At 47.8% G+C, this 17735-nt stretch overlaps 1 protein-coding gene across 2 annotated transcripts in view; it reads left to right on the top strand.

The window, feature by feature from the left end:
- KALRN (kalirin RhoGEF kinase) overlaps nt 1-17735 on the top strand; it is a 697683-nt gene that overhangs the window by 540028 nt on the left and 139920 nt on the right. For both annotated transcript variants that reach the window (XM_047790542.1, XM_047790550.1), the window contains exon 34: nt 8716-8962. In XM_047790542.1, the coding sequence (XP_047646498.1) occupies nt 8716-8962 (247 nt within the window). The remainder of the gene's footprint in view (nt 1-8715; nt 8963-17735) is intronic.

Genomic DNA, 17735 nt, shown 5'->3' with positions numbered 1-17735 from the left:
CTGAATTGTCTGGTACTTGGCCCCTTGGTGACTAGGGCAGGGGAAGAGGTGGCCTTGAGATGAGAGTCCAAGACAGGAGGTAGCTGGGGGTATGAGCTCTGGAATGATTGATTTGTGTATAAAAGATGTACTCCTGGGTGGGATGTTAGCCATTTCTAGGAATTAGCTAACCCTGGGAGGGAAGTCTCTCCCCAGTCAGAGGGGCTCAAGATGCCAAGCAGCAAGGACCCAGAAAATAAGGAAACATAGTTAATATAAGAACTATCTGAAGGAGTGATGGCTGAGAATTTTCCAAATTAAGGACAAACCCCCAAACCACAGATCCAAGAAGCTCACAAAATACCAATTGGGATAAATGCCAAAAAGCTACATGTATGCATATCAAACTACAAAAATCAAACAAGAAAGCTATCAGGAGAAAGAAAATTTTACCTATAGAAAATTTACCTATAGAAAACGTAGAAAAAGAAAGTGATAGGTTCCCTGGAGGACGGAGACAGACCCCACACCCCGAATGGGACTGTTGACCTCGGAGACCCGCTGTGAACATGGGTTCAGCCCAGCACAAGACCTACACCCTTTCCCAGAATGTGGAGCATAGATTAACCACCGACAAGGATTAACTGCCTTCTGTCACCGGCTCGACCACCTACCCCTCCCCACCTACTGCTCCCTTGGCCTTCCCTCCTCCTTCTTTGTCATTCCTGCCACATGTTTCTGCCATGAACTCCAGCCACATGTCCTTTATAAGCTTAGCACCTCTTCACAGTCACAGCTGGCACCATCTTGAGCTCAGCCCGTGCCCCTCTGATGCCTTAATAAATCTCTTTTTTGCTTTACCAAAAAAAAAAAAAAAAGGATAAAAAGGATCCAGCTGTGAGTTGTGGTGTAGGTCGCAGACACGACTCAGATCCCGCCTTGCTGTGGCTGTGGTATAGGGCGGCAGCCATGGCTCCGATTAGACCCCTAGCCTGGGAACCTCCATATGCCATGGGTGCAGCCCTAAAAAGCAAAAAAAAAAAAAAAAAGGGCAGGAGAGAGTCTTAATTTTCCATTAGTGAATCTGGGGTCCCACCACCCCCTTTTTTTTAATAGAAAAAGCACGTGTGCTGACTTGGAGAACCCTGAAAGGTGTCTGCATTCCCTAGAGAGCTGGGGCTAGTTCTTCTAGTTGGTCGGAGTCAGGGCAAGACTCCATTAAGACTTTTTTTAAAAGAAAAAAGTATTCATTTATGTAATAATGCATGACATAATAATTATGTGATAATTCATTACATAATCATTACATAACAATTTATAGACCTATGTACATCTAGTACAATCTATTCCCAGACAAATTTTTAATCAAATTGATTTCTCTTTCCTATTTCTTCTCCATTCCCAACTTTCCCTTGAAAATTTAAATAACAATAACTAATTAATACTGCTAGAATTTACTTTTAAACCAACATTCGGAAAGCTAACTCCGCTCAAGGCAGTGTCCTAAGTGCTTTAAAAGTATTTTTAAAGTATTACCTCATCTAACACTTTAAAAGTATTGTCTCATTTAATCTTTATAGCAACCTATGAAGTAGGTGATTACCCCCATTCTACAGACGAGCAAACTGAGGCCAAGATGTTTAATAACTTGCCCCTGGTCCCACAGCTGGTGAGGGGCTGCAGAGCCCCTGCCCTTACCACTAGGCGATGCTGCCTGGGGAGAATTGGGTTAGCGGAACACACAGAAGGAGAGGCCCTGAAGTGACCACAGTGGAATGCTGGGTGGGGTACAGCCGTACATTTCTGAATGTCACTGGAAACCCTGCAGGGAACAATCATGTTCTATGATGTGGGAAAGCTCATGAAGTAATCCAGCTCACACTGTGTACACAAGAAGGAGATTCGGTTAATCTCCAAGTGGTAACCAAGCAAAAATGAACCAAAATGAAAGCAATAGTTTCTGGCGAATATGAGCAAGAACCAAGGGCGGTTCTCAAGTCTCCTGTGGCATGTAGTGACATATGCTGGAAAGGAGGCGACATGGTGGTCACAGAGGAGCAGAAGGACTGTGAGGCCCTGAGGTGCTCCTCCTGTCCTCTGGGAAGCATCGCAGAGGATGGAGGATGGAAACCTGCCCTCCAGGGATTAGCAGGAGGGGAACCACTCCTTTTTTTTTTTTTTTTGTCTTTTTGCTATTTCTTTGGGCCGCTTCTGCGGCATATGGAGGTTCCCAGGCTAGGGGTCTAATTGGAGCTGTAGCCACAGGCCTACGCCAGAGCCACAGCAACACGAGATCCGAGCCGAGTCTGCAACCTACACCACAGCTCATGGCAACGCCGGATCGTTAACCCACTGAGCAAGGGCAGGGACTGAACCCGCAACCTCATGGTTCCTAGTCGGATTCGTTAACCACTGCGCCACGACGGGAACTCCCAGAACCACTCCTTTGAGAATGGCTATACACAGAAAGGAGGAGGCTGTGAAAGGAAGGGAAAGAATCAGACACTGGCTCAGGGACAATGGCAGGAGATGCAGGAGGCAGTTGGCATCCAAGAGGTTTAGCAGGCCTCACCCAGAGACTCACGCCATGGCCAGACTGCACCTGATTCCTGGAGTCGGGGACACTGTGAAGGGAGAAAGGTGAGAGATTACAGAAAAGGGGTTCAAGGTCAGAGAAGACTCCAACACACCTGAGCTCATGCTGAGCCTGTGCTGTCAGCTCAAGGTTTCCAGCATTTCTCCCACAGGAATAAGCTTGGGTTTAGAATCTGGAGCAGGATCAAACTCCTAGCTTGGAGGTTAAGCATCCACTGCAGAGAGTTTAAAAATATACAGTAAAACTACAATGTGGCCTTCAAGTATTGAACAGGGTATGGTCACCCTTCCTGGTGTCCATCGAGTCACCTCTGACCTCTGAGGTGGTGGGAAATGGGGCTAAGAACGCCCATCACATGAGAAGGTTGTTCATTAAGAGGGTAACCAATGACCTGGTGGAAGAGACCCAATGTACATCATGAAAAGACCAAAAGAATAGGCTACTGAGGGGTCATCTGAGAGAAACAGGGACCCTGCCAACAGAGAGAAAAGTCGAGTTTTTAATGCTTCTGTCAGTAAAAAGGGTCTTCACAGCAAGGCATGCTTCTCTCTTGAGAACTATTTAAAGAGAGCATCTGATCCTGGCTTTGTCTTTTTGTTGTTGTTGTTGGTATTAACCATTTCCTTTATCTTTGGTTGTTATTATTTTCTTATGTGCTTTTGTTCCCCCCAAGGAATATATTTTCTTCCTTTTTACATTATTGGATAGTGAAATAAATTTAGAAAATGAACACATATGAACCCAACTAAAAGGCACCTTTACTTGTGAATTTGGAAAATCTTTGTAATATAAAACTTAGATTGAGATTAGAACTCAGTGCACCTTCAAAACTATCTTGTCCAGGTGAGGGTAGCTCTCTTGATCCTCTACAGCAGCTGGTTTTCAATAGATGAGTATTTATTATTGAGTGAAGGTTTAAATGTCCTAGCCTACCTCGTTCATCCAAATAATCAAATCAGTGTTTAAAACTTGGGATTACCGGAGTTCCTGTTGGAGCTCAGCAGAAACAAACCTGACTAGGTTGCAGGTTCGATTCCTGGCCCTGCTCAGTGGGTTAAGGATCCCACATTGTCATGAGCTGTGGTATAGGTTACAGACACAGCTGGGGTCCTGCATTGCTGTGGCTGTGGCTGTGGCAACTTCCATATGTCATAGGTGCGTGCAGCCCTTAAAAAGCAAAAAAAAAAAAAAAAAAGAAGTATTATGATGGTAAAAGAGCTCTTATATAAGTCTTTTTTTGTGGATGTGTGTTGTCTTTTTTTCATTTTTTAAAGTTTTATTGAAGCATAGTTGATTTTCAATTTTGTGATAATTTCTGCTGTGCAACAAAGTGATTCTGCTATGCATGTACATGCATTGAGAAGAATCTGAAATAGCTTTGTCTTCCTTGAGGATGAGCATAACTCAGCTCATTGGGGAGCAGGATATCTGATGTGCAGGGAAAGTCAGCAAGCTGCCTGCTGTCAGGGCTATAGGGGGTGACTTCAGAGGGAAGCCTGCAGGTGAAGGAGGGTGAGGTTGAGGTAAGACAGTCCTGACGGATAGACGGCTGGCAGCAGGGGGAAGAGCAGGCAGTTAAAGCATGCAGAGAAGGGCCAGGGTACCAAGGGGAACCAGGACATCCATCCCATATTTGACCCATAATGAGTTTGGCTGGATTAGAGCTTGAGCACTACAGAAATGCCCATCCATCCCCTTCCACTTCCTACCTGGTCTGTGGACTGGGCAGCCTTCGGGAGGCAAACATCACCACCTAGTGGTGTTTCTCCTGAAACTGGATTTTTGAACTGAAGAAGCACACAGCCAGGCTCTATCCTCTCCTGCCCCCACCTTGGCCCCCCTTACCTGCCCATGGGTAAATCTGACTGTAACTCATCCAAAGGGTGGTGGGCCTTGTGTCTCATGACCCGCTGGACTGTTTGCAGCTGAGCCTCAGGCTCCCCTCTGTTTTGCCTCAAAGTCTGCAGAGGGCCACACCCCTCCCCAGAAAGGGGGCAGGTTACATTTCAGGCCCCATTCACCCTGGACCCCAGCACACATTTCACCCTCCATAGAGGCATAGAAGCTCAGGGACAGAACTTCTCAGAGTTAAGGAAATTTCCTCGTCACCTAGCCTAGCATCCTGCAGATGATCCGTTAGTGGAAAGTAGAATCAATTTAGTGGGCTGCCACTAACAACTGAGAAAAAAAAACTAAAGAGAATATCAGGGTAAAATGTGTGTGTCAGTGATACAGTCATTCCTCTGCAGTGTAGACTGGTCGAGACATACATTGCAACCCCAAAAGTTTAAGAGACCTAATGTAGGTCAAGCAAACCCTGAGAGGCCCAATAGCTCAGACCATTAATTTCTTCTCTCCACCTGCCTCCCCCCCCTTCCAACTACAAATATACCTAAGTATATGTGCTTCATTTGCCCTGTGGTATATGGTTTAAGGAGCATGGGATTTGCTGCCCAGGTCTGGCTTCGAGCCCAGCTGAATGACTATGGAAAACCGTCTAGCCACTATTTCCCACACAGTCAACCAGGGACCCCTTTTCAGAATTATGAGTTTCAGAGGTAGGGGAAGTTCCTTGTTAAAAATATGCATTTCTTGGGAGTTCCCATTGTGACACAGCGGAAACAAATCTGGCTAGTATCCATGAGGATGTGGGTTTGATCCCTGGCCTTGCTCAGGGGGTCAGGGATCCAGAGTTGCCATGAGCTGTGGTGTAGGTCGCAGATGCGACTCAGACCCTGCATTGCTGTGGCTGTGGAGCAAGGTGGCAGCTGTAGCTCCAATTCAACCCCTAGCCTGAGAACTGCCATATATATACCATGGGTGTGTGTGTGTGTGTATATACACACACACTTCCATATATATACCATATACCATGGGTGCAGTCCTAAAAAGCAAAAAAAAAAAAAAAAAAATTTCTGAACCCTAACCCAGGCCTCCCGAATCGTAATCTGTGACTGGGGGCTGGAGCTAGGGAGGGGCCAGTTAGGCCACCAGCAATTTTGATAACCCCCTAGGTGACTTTGACACATACTCAATGTTCCAACCACAGATCCTGACATTTCTGAGCTTCAGTGTCTTGATCTAAGAGCTGGAGATGGTAATAACCCCTGGTTGTTATGAAGATGGAGCAGATAATTTATGTGAAGGTACTTTACACACTGGAAAAGCCCTCTTCAGACTTGAGGTGTTCCCATCCCACAGCATCCTTCTCTAGATGACATTTAGGGGAGATGGCACTGGGAGAGTGGGGTGGTGGGCTCTGTGTACCTCATGAGACCAGGAAAGTCAAATGGAAAAAATGAACCAAAAGCATGTTTATTTCTTCTCTCTCTTTCCTTCTCCCACCTTCTGCCCTACAGTTTCTCTTGATCTAACCCAGATGGCAGTACCGTGTCCACCTGTGGAAATGTGTTTAGGGTGGGCTCCATGCTCCATGGCTGGTGATGGGGCATATTGTGACCATCAGTCTGATGCATCAGGTTAACCTTTTCAAGCCCACTGCACCATTCAAGTTCCTTTAATAGGAAATCCTCACAGCCCTGAATGCTGAGCTCCTGATCCCAGGGCATATTGTCCGTCCCCTACGTACCACGAGGTTCACTGTGCATACCATTCAGCAGAAGCCTCCCAGAACATGTGTGAAATAGCTACCCAACATATCTGGACGAGTGCAGCAGTGCGGCCGCTGGCACAGACAGTGCAGCCCTGAAGGCTTAGCCCAGAGAGGTGCAGCCTTGCAGGGAGCCGAGAAAATGCAGGGACTCAAAACAAGGACCTTGCCTGACGGCAGAAAAACCTGAAGGCAGGTTCCTAACCAAGGAAGGGAGCTCACCTGAACGGTACAAGCCGAAGGTGGGCCTCTGGTCAGGATGAAAGCCTGCCTGCACAGTACAAGCCGAGGGCAGGTCTCAGGTTACACAGCTCTCACTTTGATGTTGATGGGGAAGAATTGGGGCTTTCCTAGGAAAGCAATTTCCATGTTTGCGCTGGAGAACATGGGTTGTTTCTCGGGTGACCTAGTCTTTCCTGCTGTTTTATTTGTTATTCAGTTTTCCTCAGTCTTTCCTGATTATTTACTTATTATTCTTATTTTCCCGTGGTGATTTGTGATTTAACAAAATTGCAACGAGAATATAATAAAAATTTCATTCTAAAGGACTTTCCCCTATTTAAATCCAACTTAATTAAAAACATAGTGTTTATCTACTAACTAGTTATATAGTAAAGTTTAGAGTTAGGATTTTAATGAGGTTCATAGAAGTTAGACATAATATTATTCTTGACCAAAAGACACCTAGCTATGAGTTATAGAAGCTTTTAAGTGATAGCTGGTTAAGTTGGTTTATATTTTCTTACACTGTCTCCTTGCCATAACACTTTAAAGATAAGCACCAGTCTAAAAACAAGATTTGTGAATGCCAAATTCTTGTGTCCGTGACCTCTTCAACTTGTGGAGACTTGCTGGCCATGGGATGATTTGTACTGAGTCTCCTCCTTTCCACATGATGTATTGTACCTAATTGCCCTTAAATTGTACTCACTAAATTTAGTTAAGACAAAGATGTTAGAACCTGATGTATAGCTGCTATACCATGTAAAAGTTAACCAATGTACTTTTAACACTGTGATGTAATCTGTAGTGAAAAACTGTCTATATAATCAACCACTTATGCCAATAAAATTTGAGCAGTCCAGGCCCTGAAAGAAGGGACAAAGAGGCTGTCTCCATTGCAAAAGCCAACATCCATCCCTCTCCTTTGGGAAAGTGTACACTCCCTGGCTGCTGGAGCTGGCCTCTGGCAACACAGCCTGAAGGAGAGCTCCCTGGAGCTGGTGGGGGCTTTCCCCCTGACCCTTCGAGAACAGGCTGCTGAGCTGGCCCCTGGGCCTCCCACCCCTCCCTCCTCACCCTGCCCCTAAGGGCAGCAGCTCTTCCAAGGAGGCTTTGTGCTGAGTTCTAGAAGAGAAAGGACTAACTAAGGGTTTCCTCGTGGTGAGAGTGAAAGTCTCAGGTTCAACCAATAGAGCATGTTCCTTTCTTGGGGACTCTATGCCTGGTCTTACTGGTTCTGCCCCAGGAGCGGTGCCAGGCCTGGGGGAGGACAGGCTGGAGCCCCAAGGACGGCTCCTAAGAAAGATGTGCCCCTTCTTCTTCTCTTCCTGTCTTCCTGCTCTTCCTCATGGTCCCCAGTGGCCAAGCCAGCAGGAAGCAGAGCTATTCCCCTTCCAGATAAACAGTCTCCTGCTTCTGCCTTTGAGTAGAGGACTTACTCTTTTTTCCTGTCACTAGTGCCTCCATTTTATGCTAATGGCACCAGCGGCGAGGGTGGGGGGGCGGGGGGGGGGGGGGGAGGGGTGGCAAAAGTTGCAGGGCCCAAAAGGAAGGGTGGTGGCCTTTTTCATTATTCCCAATACCAACTTGAATCAAGTGAGTGAGAGTGTTAGCAATGATACCCAGAAGAGTCTGAAGGGTGGCAGTACAGGCAGGCATGGGACACAAGGCAGAACCCTTGGAAGAAGTAAAGGGACATCCTGGGAAAAGAGGTGAAGGAAACAATTAGCTGGAAACTTGGTAAAGAAATTAGGGAAAGGGAGTTCCTGTTGTGGTTCAGCAGGTTAAGAAGGATTTGGGTTCAATCCCTGGCCTCGCTCAGGGGGCTAAGGATCTGGCGTTGCTGCAGTCTGCGGTGTAGGTCACAGATATGGCTTGAATCTGCATTGCTGTGGCTGTGGCTCTGGCATAGCCCTCAGCTGCAGCTCTGATTCAGTCCCTAGCCCGGGGATGCCATGGATGCAGACCTAAAAAAGACCAAAAAAAAAAAAAAAAGAAAGAAGGAAAATAACTCCAACCAAACAAGAAGAAATTGGGAGCAAATTCTGGGCAGGCTGCAGATTGTTACTGCGGCTAGAATGGCTAAGTGATTGAACGACACTTTGTTAATTTCTTGTTTTTTCCTCTTTTCTTTCCTGTTCCCAACTTCCTCTCCCATCTTCTGCCTTCTTTGCACCCTGAACCCCATCTTTTCTGTTTCCCTCCTCTCCTCTGCTCTCATGCCCACTCTGCTCCCACTTACCTGCTCCTCCACCTCTGCCTCCTTCCTCCATGTCCTCTTTTACTCTGAACCTACCGCACCCCCAAGCTCTCTGGCGGCTGCGAATTGACCGTGGTCCTCCAGGACTTCAACGCGGGCCACAGTAGCGAGCTGAGCATCCAAGTGGGACAGACCGTGGAGCTGTTGGAGCGGCCGAGCGAGAGACCGGGCTGGTGTCTGGTCCGCACCACGGAGCGGAGCCCCCCCCAGGAGGGCCTGGTCCCCAGCAGCGCCCTGTGCATCTCCCACTCCCGAAGCAGCGTGGAGATGGACTGCTTCTTCCCCTTGGTGAAAGGTAGGGGGAGTTGGGGGTGGGGTTGACAGAGGCCTCTGGGGCGCTGGCCACTCTCACTGAAGAGCAACGTGGCACTTAGCTGTCTCAGGAAGCCGTGCTGATCATGCATGATTTCTCTGGGACCTACTTGTGAAGAGAGCGGGCTGGGAGCTTAAAGAGAAAGAGTTACGGAGGAGTTCCCATCCTGGCAGGGCGACGAATCCGAGTGGTATCCATGAGGATGCAGGTTCGATCCCTGGCCCCTTCAGTGGGTGAGGGATCTGGATTATCCTGAGCTGTGGTGTAGGTAACGGATGCTGCTCGGATCCCATATTGCTATGGCTATGGCATAGGCAGCAGCTGCAGCTTCAGTTTAGACCCCTAGCCTGGGAACTTCCATATGCCAGCCGGGGGTGGCCCTTTAAAAAAAAAAAAAAAGAAAGAAAGAAAGAAAGAGCTATGGAATTGCTGTGTGACTTTGGGAAAATCATTTAACCTTGCTGAGTTGGTCTCATCTTCAAAATGAAGATTGACTTAGATGACGCCTAAGATCTCTTCTAACTCTGCTGCTGAATCACCCAACATCTGGAAAGGTCCTCTTCTGCTCCTGGCCAAAAGCCTAGACTCCTCCTTTCTCCACTGAGCCCCGCCCCTTCACAGCTACTGCAGGCTTCGTGGTCCCCAACCCCCACCCAGGTGCTCATGCCTCACAAAGGACCCAACAAACCCCAGGGGCAGCACACAGCATAACTGAGTCAGATTTGAGCCTCCCCTCAGCCCTACGGGGCTCTGGGACACTCCTTCAGGTGCCTTTGGTAGACAAATCCCTGGAGCCTTGGCTCCTGTTTTACCTAAGTTCTGTGTTCCTGCCATATGCTTGTTTATTCATTTTTTCCTCACACTGGGGAGACTGAACTACTGACAATGGGTGATTCTTCTGGATTCAGTCCAGGTGTCTCTGGATTGGCAGCCTCAGCATCCCCTGGGAACGGTTAGAAATGCAAATTCTCAGACCTCACTCTGGACCTACTGGGCCAGAAATGCTGGGGTCGGGGCCACAAGTCCCCAGGGGACTCCAGTTCACACTCAACTATGGCAGCCACTGGCGAGGAGCTTGAAGTGGCTCGTTTTATATTGAAGAGCAGGCCCAGAGAGTGAGAGACACAGAGTTCTTAGTTCTGAGCTTCATTTTTTAACTGGTCAGTTTACATCAAGGTTTCCATGCAGACCTGTGCTGGATATTTATGGAATGGGAAGAGGGAGGGGGCTGGTTCTGTCCGGAGTCAGGGACAGGAGTCAGCATGGAGACATATTGATCCTACAGAGTAATTAAATTGTGAAATATTTCTGAAATTCCGTCCAGTCCATCGCCAAAGCCTGATTTCCTCCACAAGGTGGCACTAGCAGATTGCATTATTAGCGCTGCCTTCCTCTTCCATGGGCCTCTCAGGGGTTTTTTGTCAGGGGAATGGCCCCTAAAACCAGTCTCCTCCGTGTGCACACACACACACACACACACACTTGTGCTCCCCTCTCCCACACCCACTTCTCCCCCTTAACTTTGAAGACTAAGGAGGAATCGTGTCAGGAAATCATATGGACTCTAATTGCAGATGTAGCTCCTCAGCCCTTTGAAGTAGCACCAGAGGAGCTCGTGATAGCAGGGAAGGGAAAAGCAGGGCATCCCAGGAGTATGGTTTTGTTTGGAGTCTCACCAGGGGGAAAATGGGCCACAAAGGGGTTAGAATTGTGCGAGTGAAATGAAACAATATATACAAAACATTAGAACAGTGCCTGGCACTCAGTCCATCTTAGCTGTCACATTAAGTTATAATATCACTTACCATAGATTATTAAGCAAGAGAACTAAAAACTCCCATCTTCAGAGAAAAACCCTAAAGCAGAAATGTATGAGCCGGGGAGGGCTGAGCAGTCACAGATCTCCAAGGGTGAGGTGGTCCATCAGGAAGGATTTGACTTCAAAGGAAGACTTGAAACTTCTTGCCCTAGGCTGGCCTGCCTGGTCTCTGACTGGGTGCATCCCCTCCCTGACCCACCCCGGATGGGGCTCCCTCCGGTGCAGTTGGCCCATGGAAGTAGGGTGCTCGCGGGGAGAGCCCCTGCCTCTCTCCAGGCCGGCCCGGAGTGTTGGCCTCTTAGCAGAGGTTCGGTAAGCTGTTCCTTCTCCCATCCAGCTGGCTGCCTGCTGGCCCTCTGGCCTTCTCCTCCCTGAGAGGGATGGTCCCCAGTGGGCACTCCACCTTCTAAGTTATGCCCGATAAGACGTTCTTCTGGAGGCTGTGGAACAGGACAGGGCCTCCTCCAACGTCACTGGAGGTCAGGATCCATGGCTTTTTCGATCCTCAGAAGGCAACGGGTCCTCTGAACCTTTGCGAGAGCATCAGGCCGGTGCTCCTTTGGGCTGTGAGAAGCAGGGAAGTGTCTGTGTGATGTGCTGAGGGCCGTGTGAGTGCTCAGGCCACAGCTGCCACCCCCAGAAACAGAGGCAAAAGAACCCTGCATTGTCAGCCCCCCTGGACTGGGGCTCTCAACCCTGGCTGCCTAGAATCCCCTGGAAGCTTGACCAAATGACAAGGCCCAGGCCCTGCCTAGAGCAAGGGGGGGTCAGTTTGCAGAATGGGCCTCAGAGTCAGAGGGTTCTAAATGTTCCTCAGGTGAATGCAAGGGACTGCAGGGTTGAGAACCACTGCACCAGCTAGTTTCCTCTCTTGCAGGGGCACCTTCAGGCATAGGAAAGCAAGGTGACTTCCCTGAAGCCACAGGGGGACTTGGTGGCAGAGCTGGAGGAGAGCCATGGCTCCCACCTCCTTGCCCGGTGCTCTGCCTCACACACTCTGCCTGCGGGGCTTCCTTGTAGCTGTGGGCCCTTCTCCAGTCTTTCCCTCCTGTGCCTTCTCAGGAGACAGTGGCTGCTTGTTTCCTCTTGATATGCCTGTGGCAGGACTGATGACAGGCCTGCGCGACAACGTGGGGCAGCTGCCTTTCCTGTTACTTTACTGCCCTGGTGACATTGTAGAGCTTCTCTCAGGGGTTGGGCCCTGTGGGACCCAGGCATTCCTCCTCCTAATCCCCTCGCACTTTCTCAGCAGTAAGTGGCGAGGCAGTGCCTCCCAAGGAACAAAGACTGTGTGGCGGTGGTTTCAATTCTGGTTGCATCTTAGAACCACCTGGAGGAGACTTTAAGAAACATTGATACCTCACACCCCACCCCAAACCAATTAATTCAGAGCCACCAAGGGAGTGGGCATCAGTATTTTTTTAAGTTCCTTGATAATTTGAATGTTCCATGAAGATTGAGAGTCACTACTTTGAGGGTTTGGCCCCCAGGCTTCAGAGGTATTTACGGATCCACTGGAAGGGATTCATAGACAGTTATATGAAGAACTACAACTCATCCACAGAGAAACAGTTCCATTTTAAAATGGACAAAGGGGAGTTTCTGCTTTGACACAGTGGGTTAAGAATCCAACAGCAGCCTCTCCAGTTGCAAGGAGCTGTGGGTTTGATCCCCAGCCCAGCACAATGGTTTAAGGATCCAGCATTGCTGCAGCTGTGGCATAGGTTGCAGGTGCGGCTCAGATTCAGTCCCTGGCCTGGGAACTTCCATATGTCGTGGGTGCAGCCACAAAATAAAATCAAATGGACAAAGAACTTGAATAGACATTTCTCCAAAGAAGATACACAAATGCCAATGAGCCCGTGGAAAGACAGGCAACAACATCCCAGGTCATGAGGGAACTGAAAATCAGTACTGCAGTGAGAAACCTCTTTATCCCCATCAGGAAGGCTGGTATTTTTTTCACAAGCCACAGAAAATAACAGGTGTGGGTGAGGCTGCAGACACATTGGAAACTCTGGCGCCCCAATGGTGGAAAAGTAAAATGGTAGAGTGCTGCAGCAAACAGTATGGGATCCCTCAAAAAATTAAACACAGAATTACTATATGAGCCAGCAATTGCCCTGCTGGGTGTATATCCCAAAGAATTGAAAGCAGGGACTCCAAGATACATTGGTACTGCCATGTTCATAGCAAAGGTAGAAGTAGCCCAGATGTCCATCAACCAATGCCTGGGTGAACAAAATGTGGCATACACATACAGTGGGCTGTTGTTTAGTCTTAAAACAGAAGGTAAATCTGACACACGCTGCAACATGGATGAACTTTGCAGACATTATATGCTAAGTGAAATAAGCCAGACGCAAAAGGACAGATACAGTATGATCCCACCATGTGAGGCAGCTCCATAGCAGCCAAATTCATAGATAGAAAATGAAGTGGGGGAGTTCCCGTCGTGGCTCAGCGGTTAGCGAATCCGACTAGGAACCATGAGGGTTCGATCCCTGGCCTAGCTCAGTGGGTTAAAGATCCAGCGTTGCCATGAGCTGTGGTGTAGGTCACAGACTCGGCTTGGATCCTGTGTTGCTGTGTCTCTGGTGTAGGCCGGCAGCTACAGCTCTAATTAGACCCCTAGCCTGGGAACCTCCATATGCTGCTGGTGCAGCCCTAGAAAAGGCACAAAGACAAAAAAAGAAAAAAGAAAATGAAGTGGTGGTTGCCAGTGGCTGGAAGGAGGGGAAGAATGTGGACATCCTTTGAAATTCAGAACTCACCCCTTCAGAAAACAAAATTATGGGTGGAAGTATGATGAACAAGGATGGGAATAGATTTCTATGCTAGTCTACACAATTTTATTTAAGGATAACACAGCTAAGGAATTCCCTGGTGGCCTAGTGGTTAAGAACTCAGCGTTGTCCCTGCTGTGGCTCAGGTTACTGATGTGGCTTGGGTTCAGTCCCTGGCCCAGGAACTTCCACATGCCATAGACTCAGGCAGAAAAAACAATTATAATAACTGAACATAGCATGTGTGCAATGAAAAAATAGTGATAAGGTTGCTTTCAAAAATCACTGTTGGGAGTTCCCGTCGTGGCGCAGTGGTTAACGAATCTGACTAGGAACCATGAGGTTGCAGGTTCGGTCCCTGCCCTTGCTCAGTGGGTTAACGATCCGGCGTTGCCGTGAGCTGTGGTGTAGGTTGCAGACGCGGTTTGGATCCCGCGTTGCTGTGGCTCTGGCGTAGGCCAGTGGCTACAGCTCCGATTCAACCCCTAGCCTGGGAACCTCCATATGCCGCGGGAGCGGCCCAAGAAATAGTAACAACAACAAAAGACAAAAAAAAAAACATCACTGTTGGATTAAGAATAACTAAAACCCCAAAATAATGCATTTGAATGAGAAATGTAATTGAGTGCTGATACTTCCTAGAGAAAAGTGTGTTTTAAGATAGATGGAGATATATTTGTGGAGACTCTAAAAGGAGCTCCTAGTCATTTTTCAGAATTATAAAAGATTAGAATTAAAGCTCTCTCTTTCTATAATTGAATAAAATTGATTCGATTTCATTTCACTTCAGAAAATTGAATTTTCTGGGTTCCTCGGATCTGAGAATTGAAAAGCACCTTGGAAGTCTTCTGGCTCACTCTGTCCCCTAGTGTAGGACCCTCCTCTTGAAATGTCTCTGTTGGGTGCCAACCAGGCATTCCTTGCTCACTCCCAGTGGTGGGGAGCTTATTACTTCTAGAAGAAGCCTGTTGCATTTGAGTGCAGTTCTGATGGTTAGAAAAGTCCTCTTGCTCAGTTCTGAGCTCCAGATCCTTCTTGCCCATCCCTCCTCCTATTCTCTCCTCCCTAGCTCACCCTGGAAACCACCAGTCCCAATTCTCATTTTCCATCTCCTTCTCATCTCTATCTAGAACAACGTAATTTGATTTGCATGTACAATGATAGACTCCTCTTTCCTAAGGGACCATTTAATAAGAGCCTAGCGATTTCTCTATGTATCTTTTATTTCCTTAGTGCAAAACAAAACATTTTGAATTAAATTCAACAATCCTAATTCTAGGGTGGTTATTTGTGTGTAGGGTTTTTTTTTTAAATTGAAGTAAAGTTGACTTACAATATTGTGTTAGTTTCAGGTGTACAGCAGAGCGATTCTCTTATGTACATACTTTTCCAAATTTTTTTCCATTATATGTTATTACAAGATACTGAAAATAGTTCCCTGTGCTAATACAGTAGGTCCTTGGTAACCAAAAGTTTGTTTTTGGATCGTGAGTCTATTTCTGTTTTGTAAATAAGTACATTTGGATCTCTTTTTTTTTTTTTCAGATTCCACATACAAGTGATATCATATGATATTTGTCTTTGACTTCACTTTGTATGATAATCTCTAGGTCCCTCCATGTTGTTGCAAGTGACATCATTTCATTCTTTTTTATGGCTGAGTAATAGCCCATTGTGTATATGTACCACATCTTTTTTATCTATTCATCTGCTCATGGACATTAAGGTTGCTTCCATGTCTTAGCTATTGTAAATAGTGCTGCTGTGAACACTGGGGAGCATGTATCTTCCTGAATTAGAGTTTTTAGTCTTTTCCGGATATATGCCCAGGAGTGGGATTGTTCAATCACATGGCAGCTCTCTTCGTTTCTTAAGGAAACTCCATACTGTGTATCCCTGCGTATCGGTGACCCTGGTCTCTCACTCACACACCTCTGATCTCATCTCCTTTTCTCCGGGCTCAGGACTTAGTGGGAACTGCCTTCCCCTTTGAGGCTCTTTACAGGCTGGTCTTTGTTCCCGGTTATTCCCTACTGTCATTCAGATTGTTACTTGTTCTAATATAGCATTTTTGGAGTTCCCATTGTTTAGTATACCTGAGGACGCAGGTTCGATCCCTGCCCTCGCTCAGTGGGTTCAGAATCCGGCACTGCCGTGAGCTGAGGTGTAGGTCGAAGATGTGGTTCAGATCCCCGTGTTGCTGTGGCTGTGGTGTAGGCCGGCAGCTGTGGCTCCAATTCATCCCCTAGCCTGGGAACTGCCATATGCTGTGGGTGCAGCCCTAAAGAGACAAAAAAGAAAAAAGACAGGCTGTGGAATGAGTAGAAAGTCAATTAATATTGGTTTCTGCATCTGCAAGGGAAGCAGATAAAAATACCCATCTCTCAGAGTTACTGGGAGGCTCAGAGGTGGCACTGCTAAGTAAAAGTGCTTTTCAACTCTGAGGTTGGTCTTTTGTTATGGGCAGAGGCTAATTATTTAGAGTAAAACAGAAATGACCCTGTGATGCACAGGACTTTATGTGTGTATGTAGTAGGCATACGATGTCATGATGAGAGGTGTGGCGTAACTAAGAGTCTTGAGGTGGAAGACCTGGGTCTGGATCCCACCTAAGCCAATGAGTGGTGGATAACCCTGGACAAGATTGTAAGTATCTTGGAGTTCCCACTGTGGCACAGTGGGTTAAGGATCTGGTGTTGTCTCTGTGGCAGTGCAGGTTTGATCCCCTGCCCACCACAGCGGGTTAAGGATCTGGCATTGCTGCAGCTACGGCATAGATCTCAGCTGTGGCATGGATTTGATTCCTGGCTCCGGGAACTTCCATATGCCGCGAGCATGGCCAAAAAAAAAGAAAAAAAAATATTTTAAGTATCTTGTATATAACATGGGCAGTAGTGCCCACGTCCCTTGAGGTAGACTTCCAGCTTAGTACCACCCTGGAGACAGTCAGTTGCTGTTACTTTCCCTGCCTGCCCTTTGTCCCAGTTGTGGTACCTCTGTAGGAGTGCCTCCAGGGTATTTCTAGGTGGAACCCTCCCCAGGGCTGCTCAAGGGGGTCAAGGTTCTGTCCCTAGTTCCATCCATGGCATTTGCCAAGACCCAACCACTGTCTCTAGTTTGCACCCGCCCCCTCCCTCAGTTTCCGCTCCTGCCTCGCCGGGGCCCTTTCTGCCGTCTACCAAGAGAAGGTCCACCTGGCTCTGTGATGTCCCAAGAAATAATGGTGTGCCCCTCTCTTCTAACTTTCTTAGGCCCCCTATCCAGAGGGTGGAGATCATCCATGATGTATTTGAGCTGAACATTCAAGCTGCTCCCCAGCTCATACCTCTCCATGCCCTACTCTCTTCCGTGATTAACCTTGGTCATTGAAGGTGACAATCAGACCACACCATAGAGATGGGCTGATCTATGTGGCGGACGGGTGTGCTGAGTGTTGGGGTGGGCATGGACGTGTCCTTCCCTAATTCCGAGATGAGAAGGACAAAGGGAAACTTTATGAAAATCGCTTTATTTTCTTTTTCACTGAATTTCTCCCACTTACCTGCCTATGTTAGGATGGGCCAGACATGGCTCATTAGTTACTGACCACCTGGGAGCCCTCCCAGGGCAGTTTCAGGAAGAGGGAGATACAGTCCCTCTGCCCCCCTTTTTCTTTTCTTCAAAGAATAAGGAAGCAGCACAGTTAGAAGTTGCCCTGAGCCTCCTTTGTTCTGGGAGAGATGTCCTGCCTGGGACCAGCTCCCATCCATCTGACACGATTTAGGAATATCAAAGGACTTGGAATCAAGGCCTCAAAGAGGAAAGTGTCAGGCCAGGCCACATCCCCTTCTAAGTCCACCCCAGTGTGGGGCTGCCTGCGAAGACAACTGACCCAGGAAGGGACATTGCATTATCCAGGGGAGGAACGGATCTCTCTTGGACCCTCTGCAGAGATCTGCCCTTCTCCTTTGTGGAGCCAGCCTGCTGAGTCTTAGCTTATGCCAAACGCCCGATCCAGCAGCATATCTCCCTGCCTTCTGGTGTCCATTGTAAATCTATATAAGGATGTTGCCTCTTATCGTCCAGAGGGGAGGGAGGGTGAGGCTTGAATAGCATCTTTGCTTCTGGGAGCCTCATGAGCCACCTCAGAGCTGATGGAGCTCAGGGCTCA

Source organism: Phacochoerus africanus, chromosome 1 (assembly GCF_016906955.1).
Source record: "Phacochoerus africanus isolate WHEZ1 chromosome 1, ROS_Pafr_v1, whole genome shotgun sequence".
NCBI classification, from domain to species: Eukaryota; Metazoa; Chordata; class Mammalia; order Artiodactyla; family Suidae; genus Phacochoerus; species Phacochoerus africanus.
The sequence above is the reverse complement of the archived record's forward strand: the minus strand, read 5'-3'. Positions and strand labels throughout refer to the sequence as shown.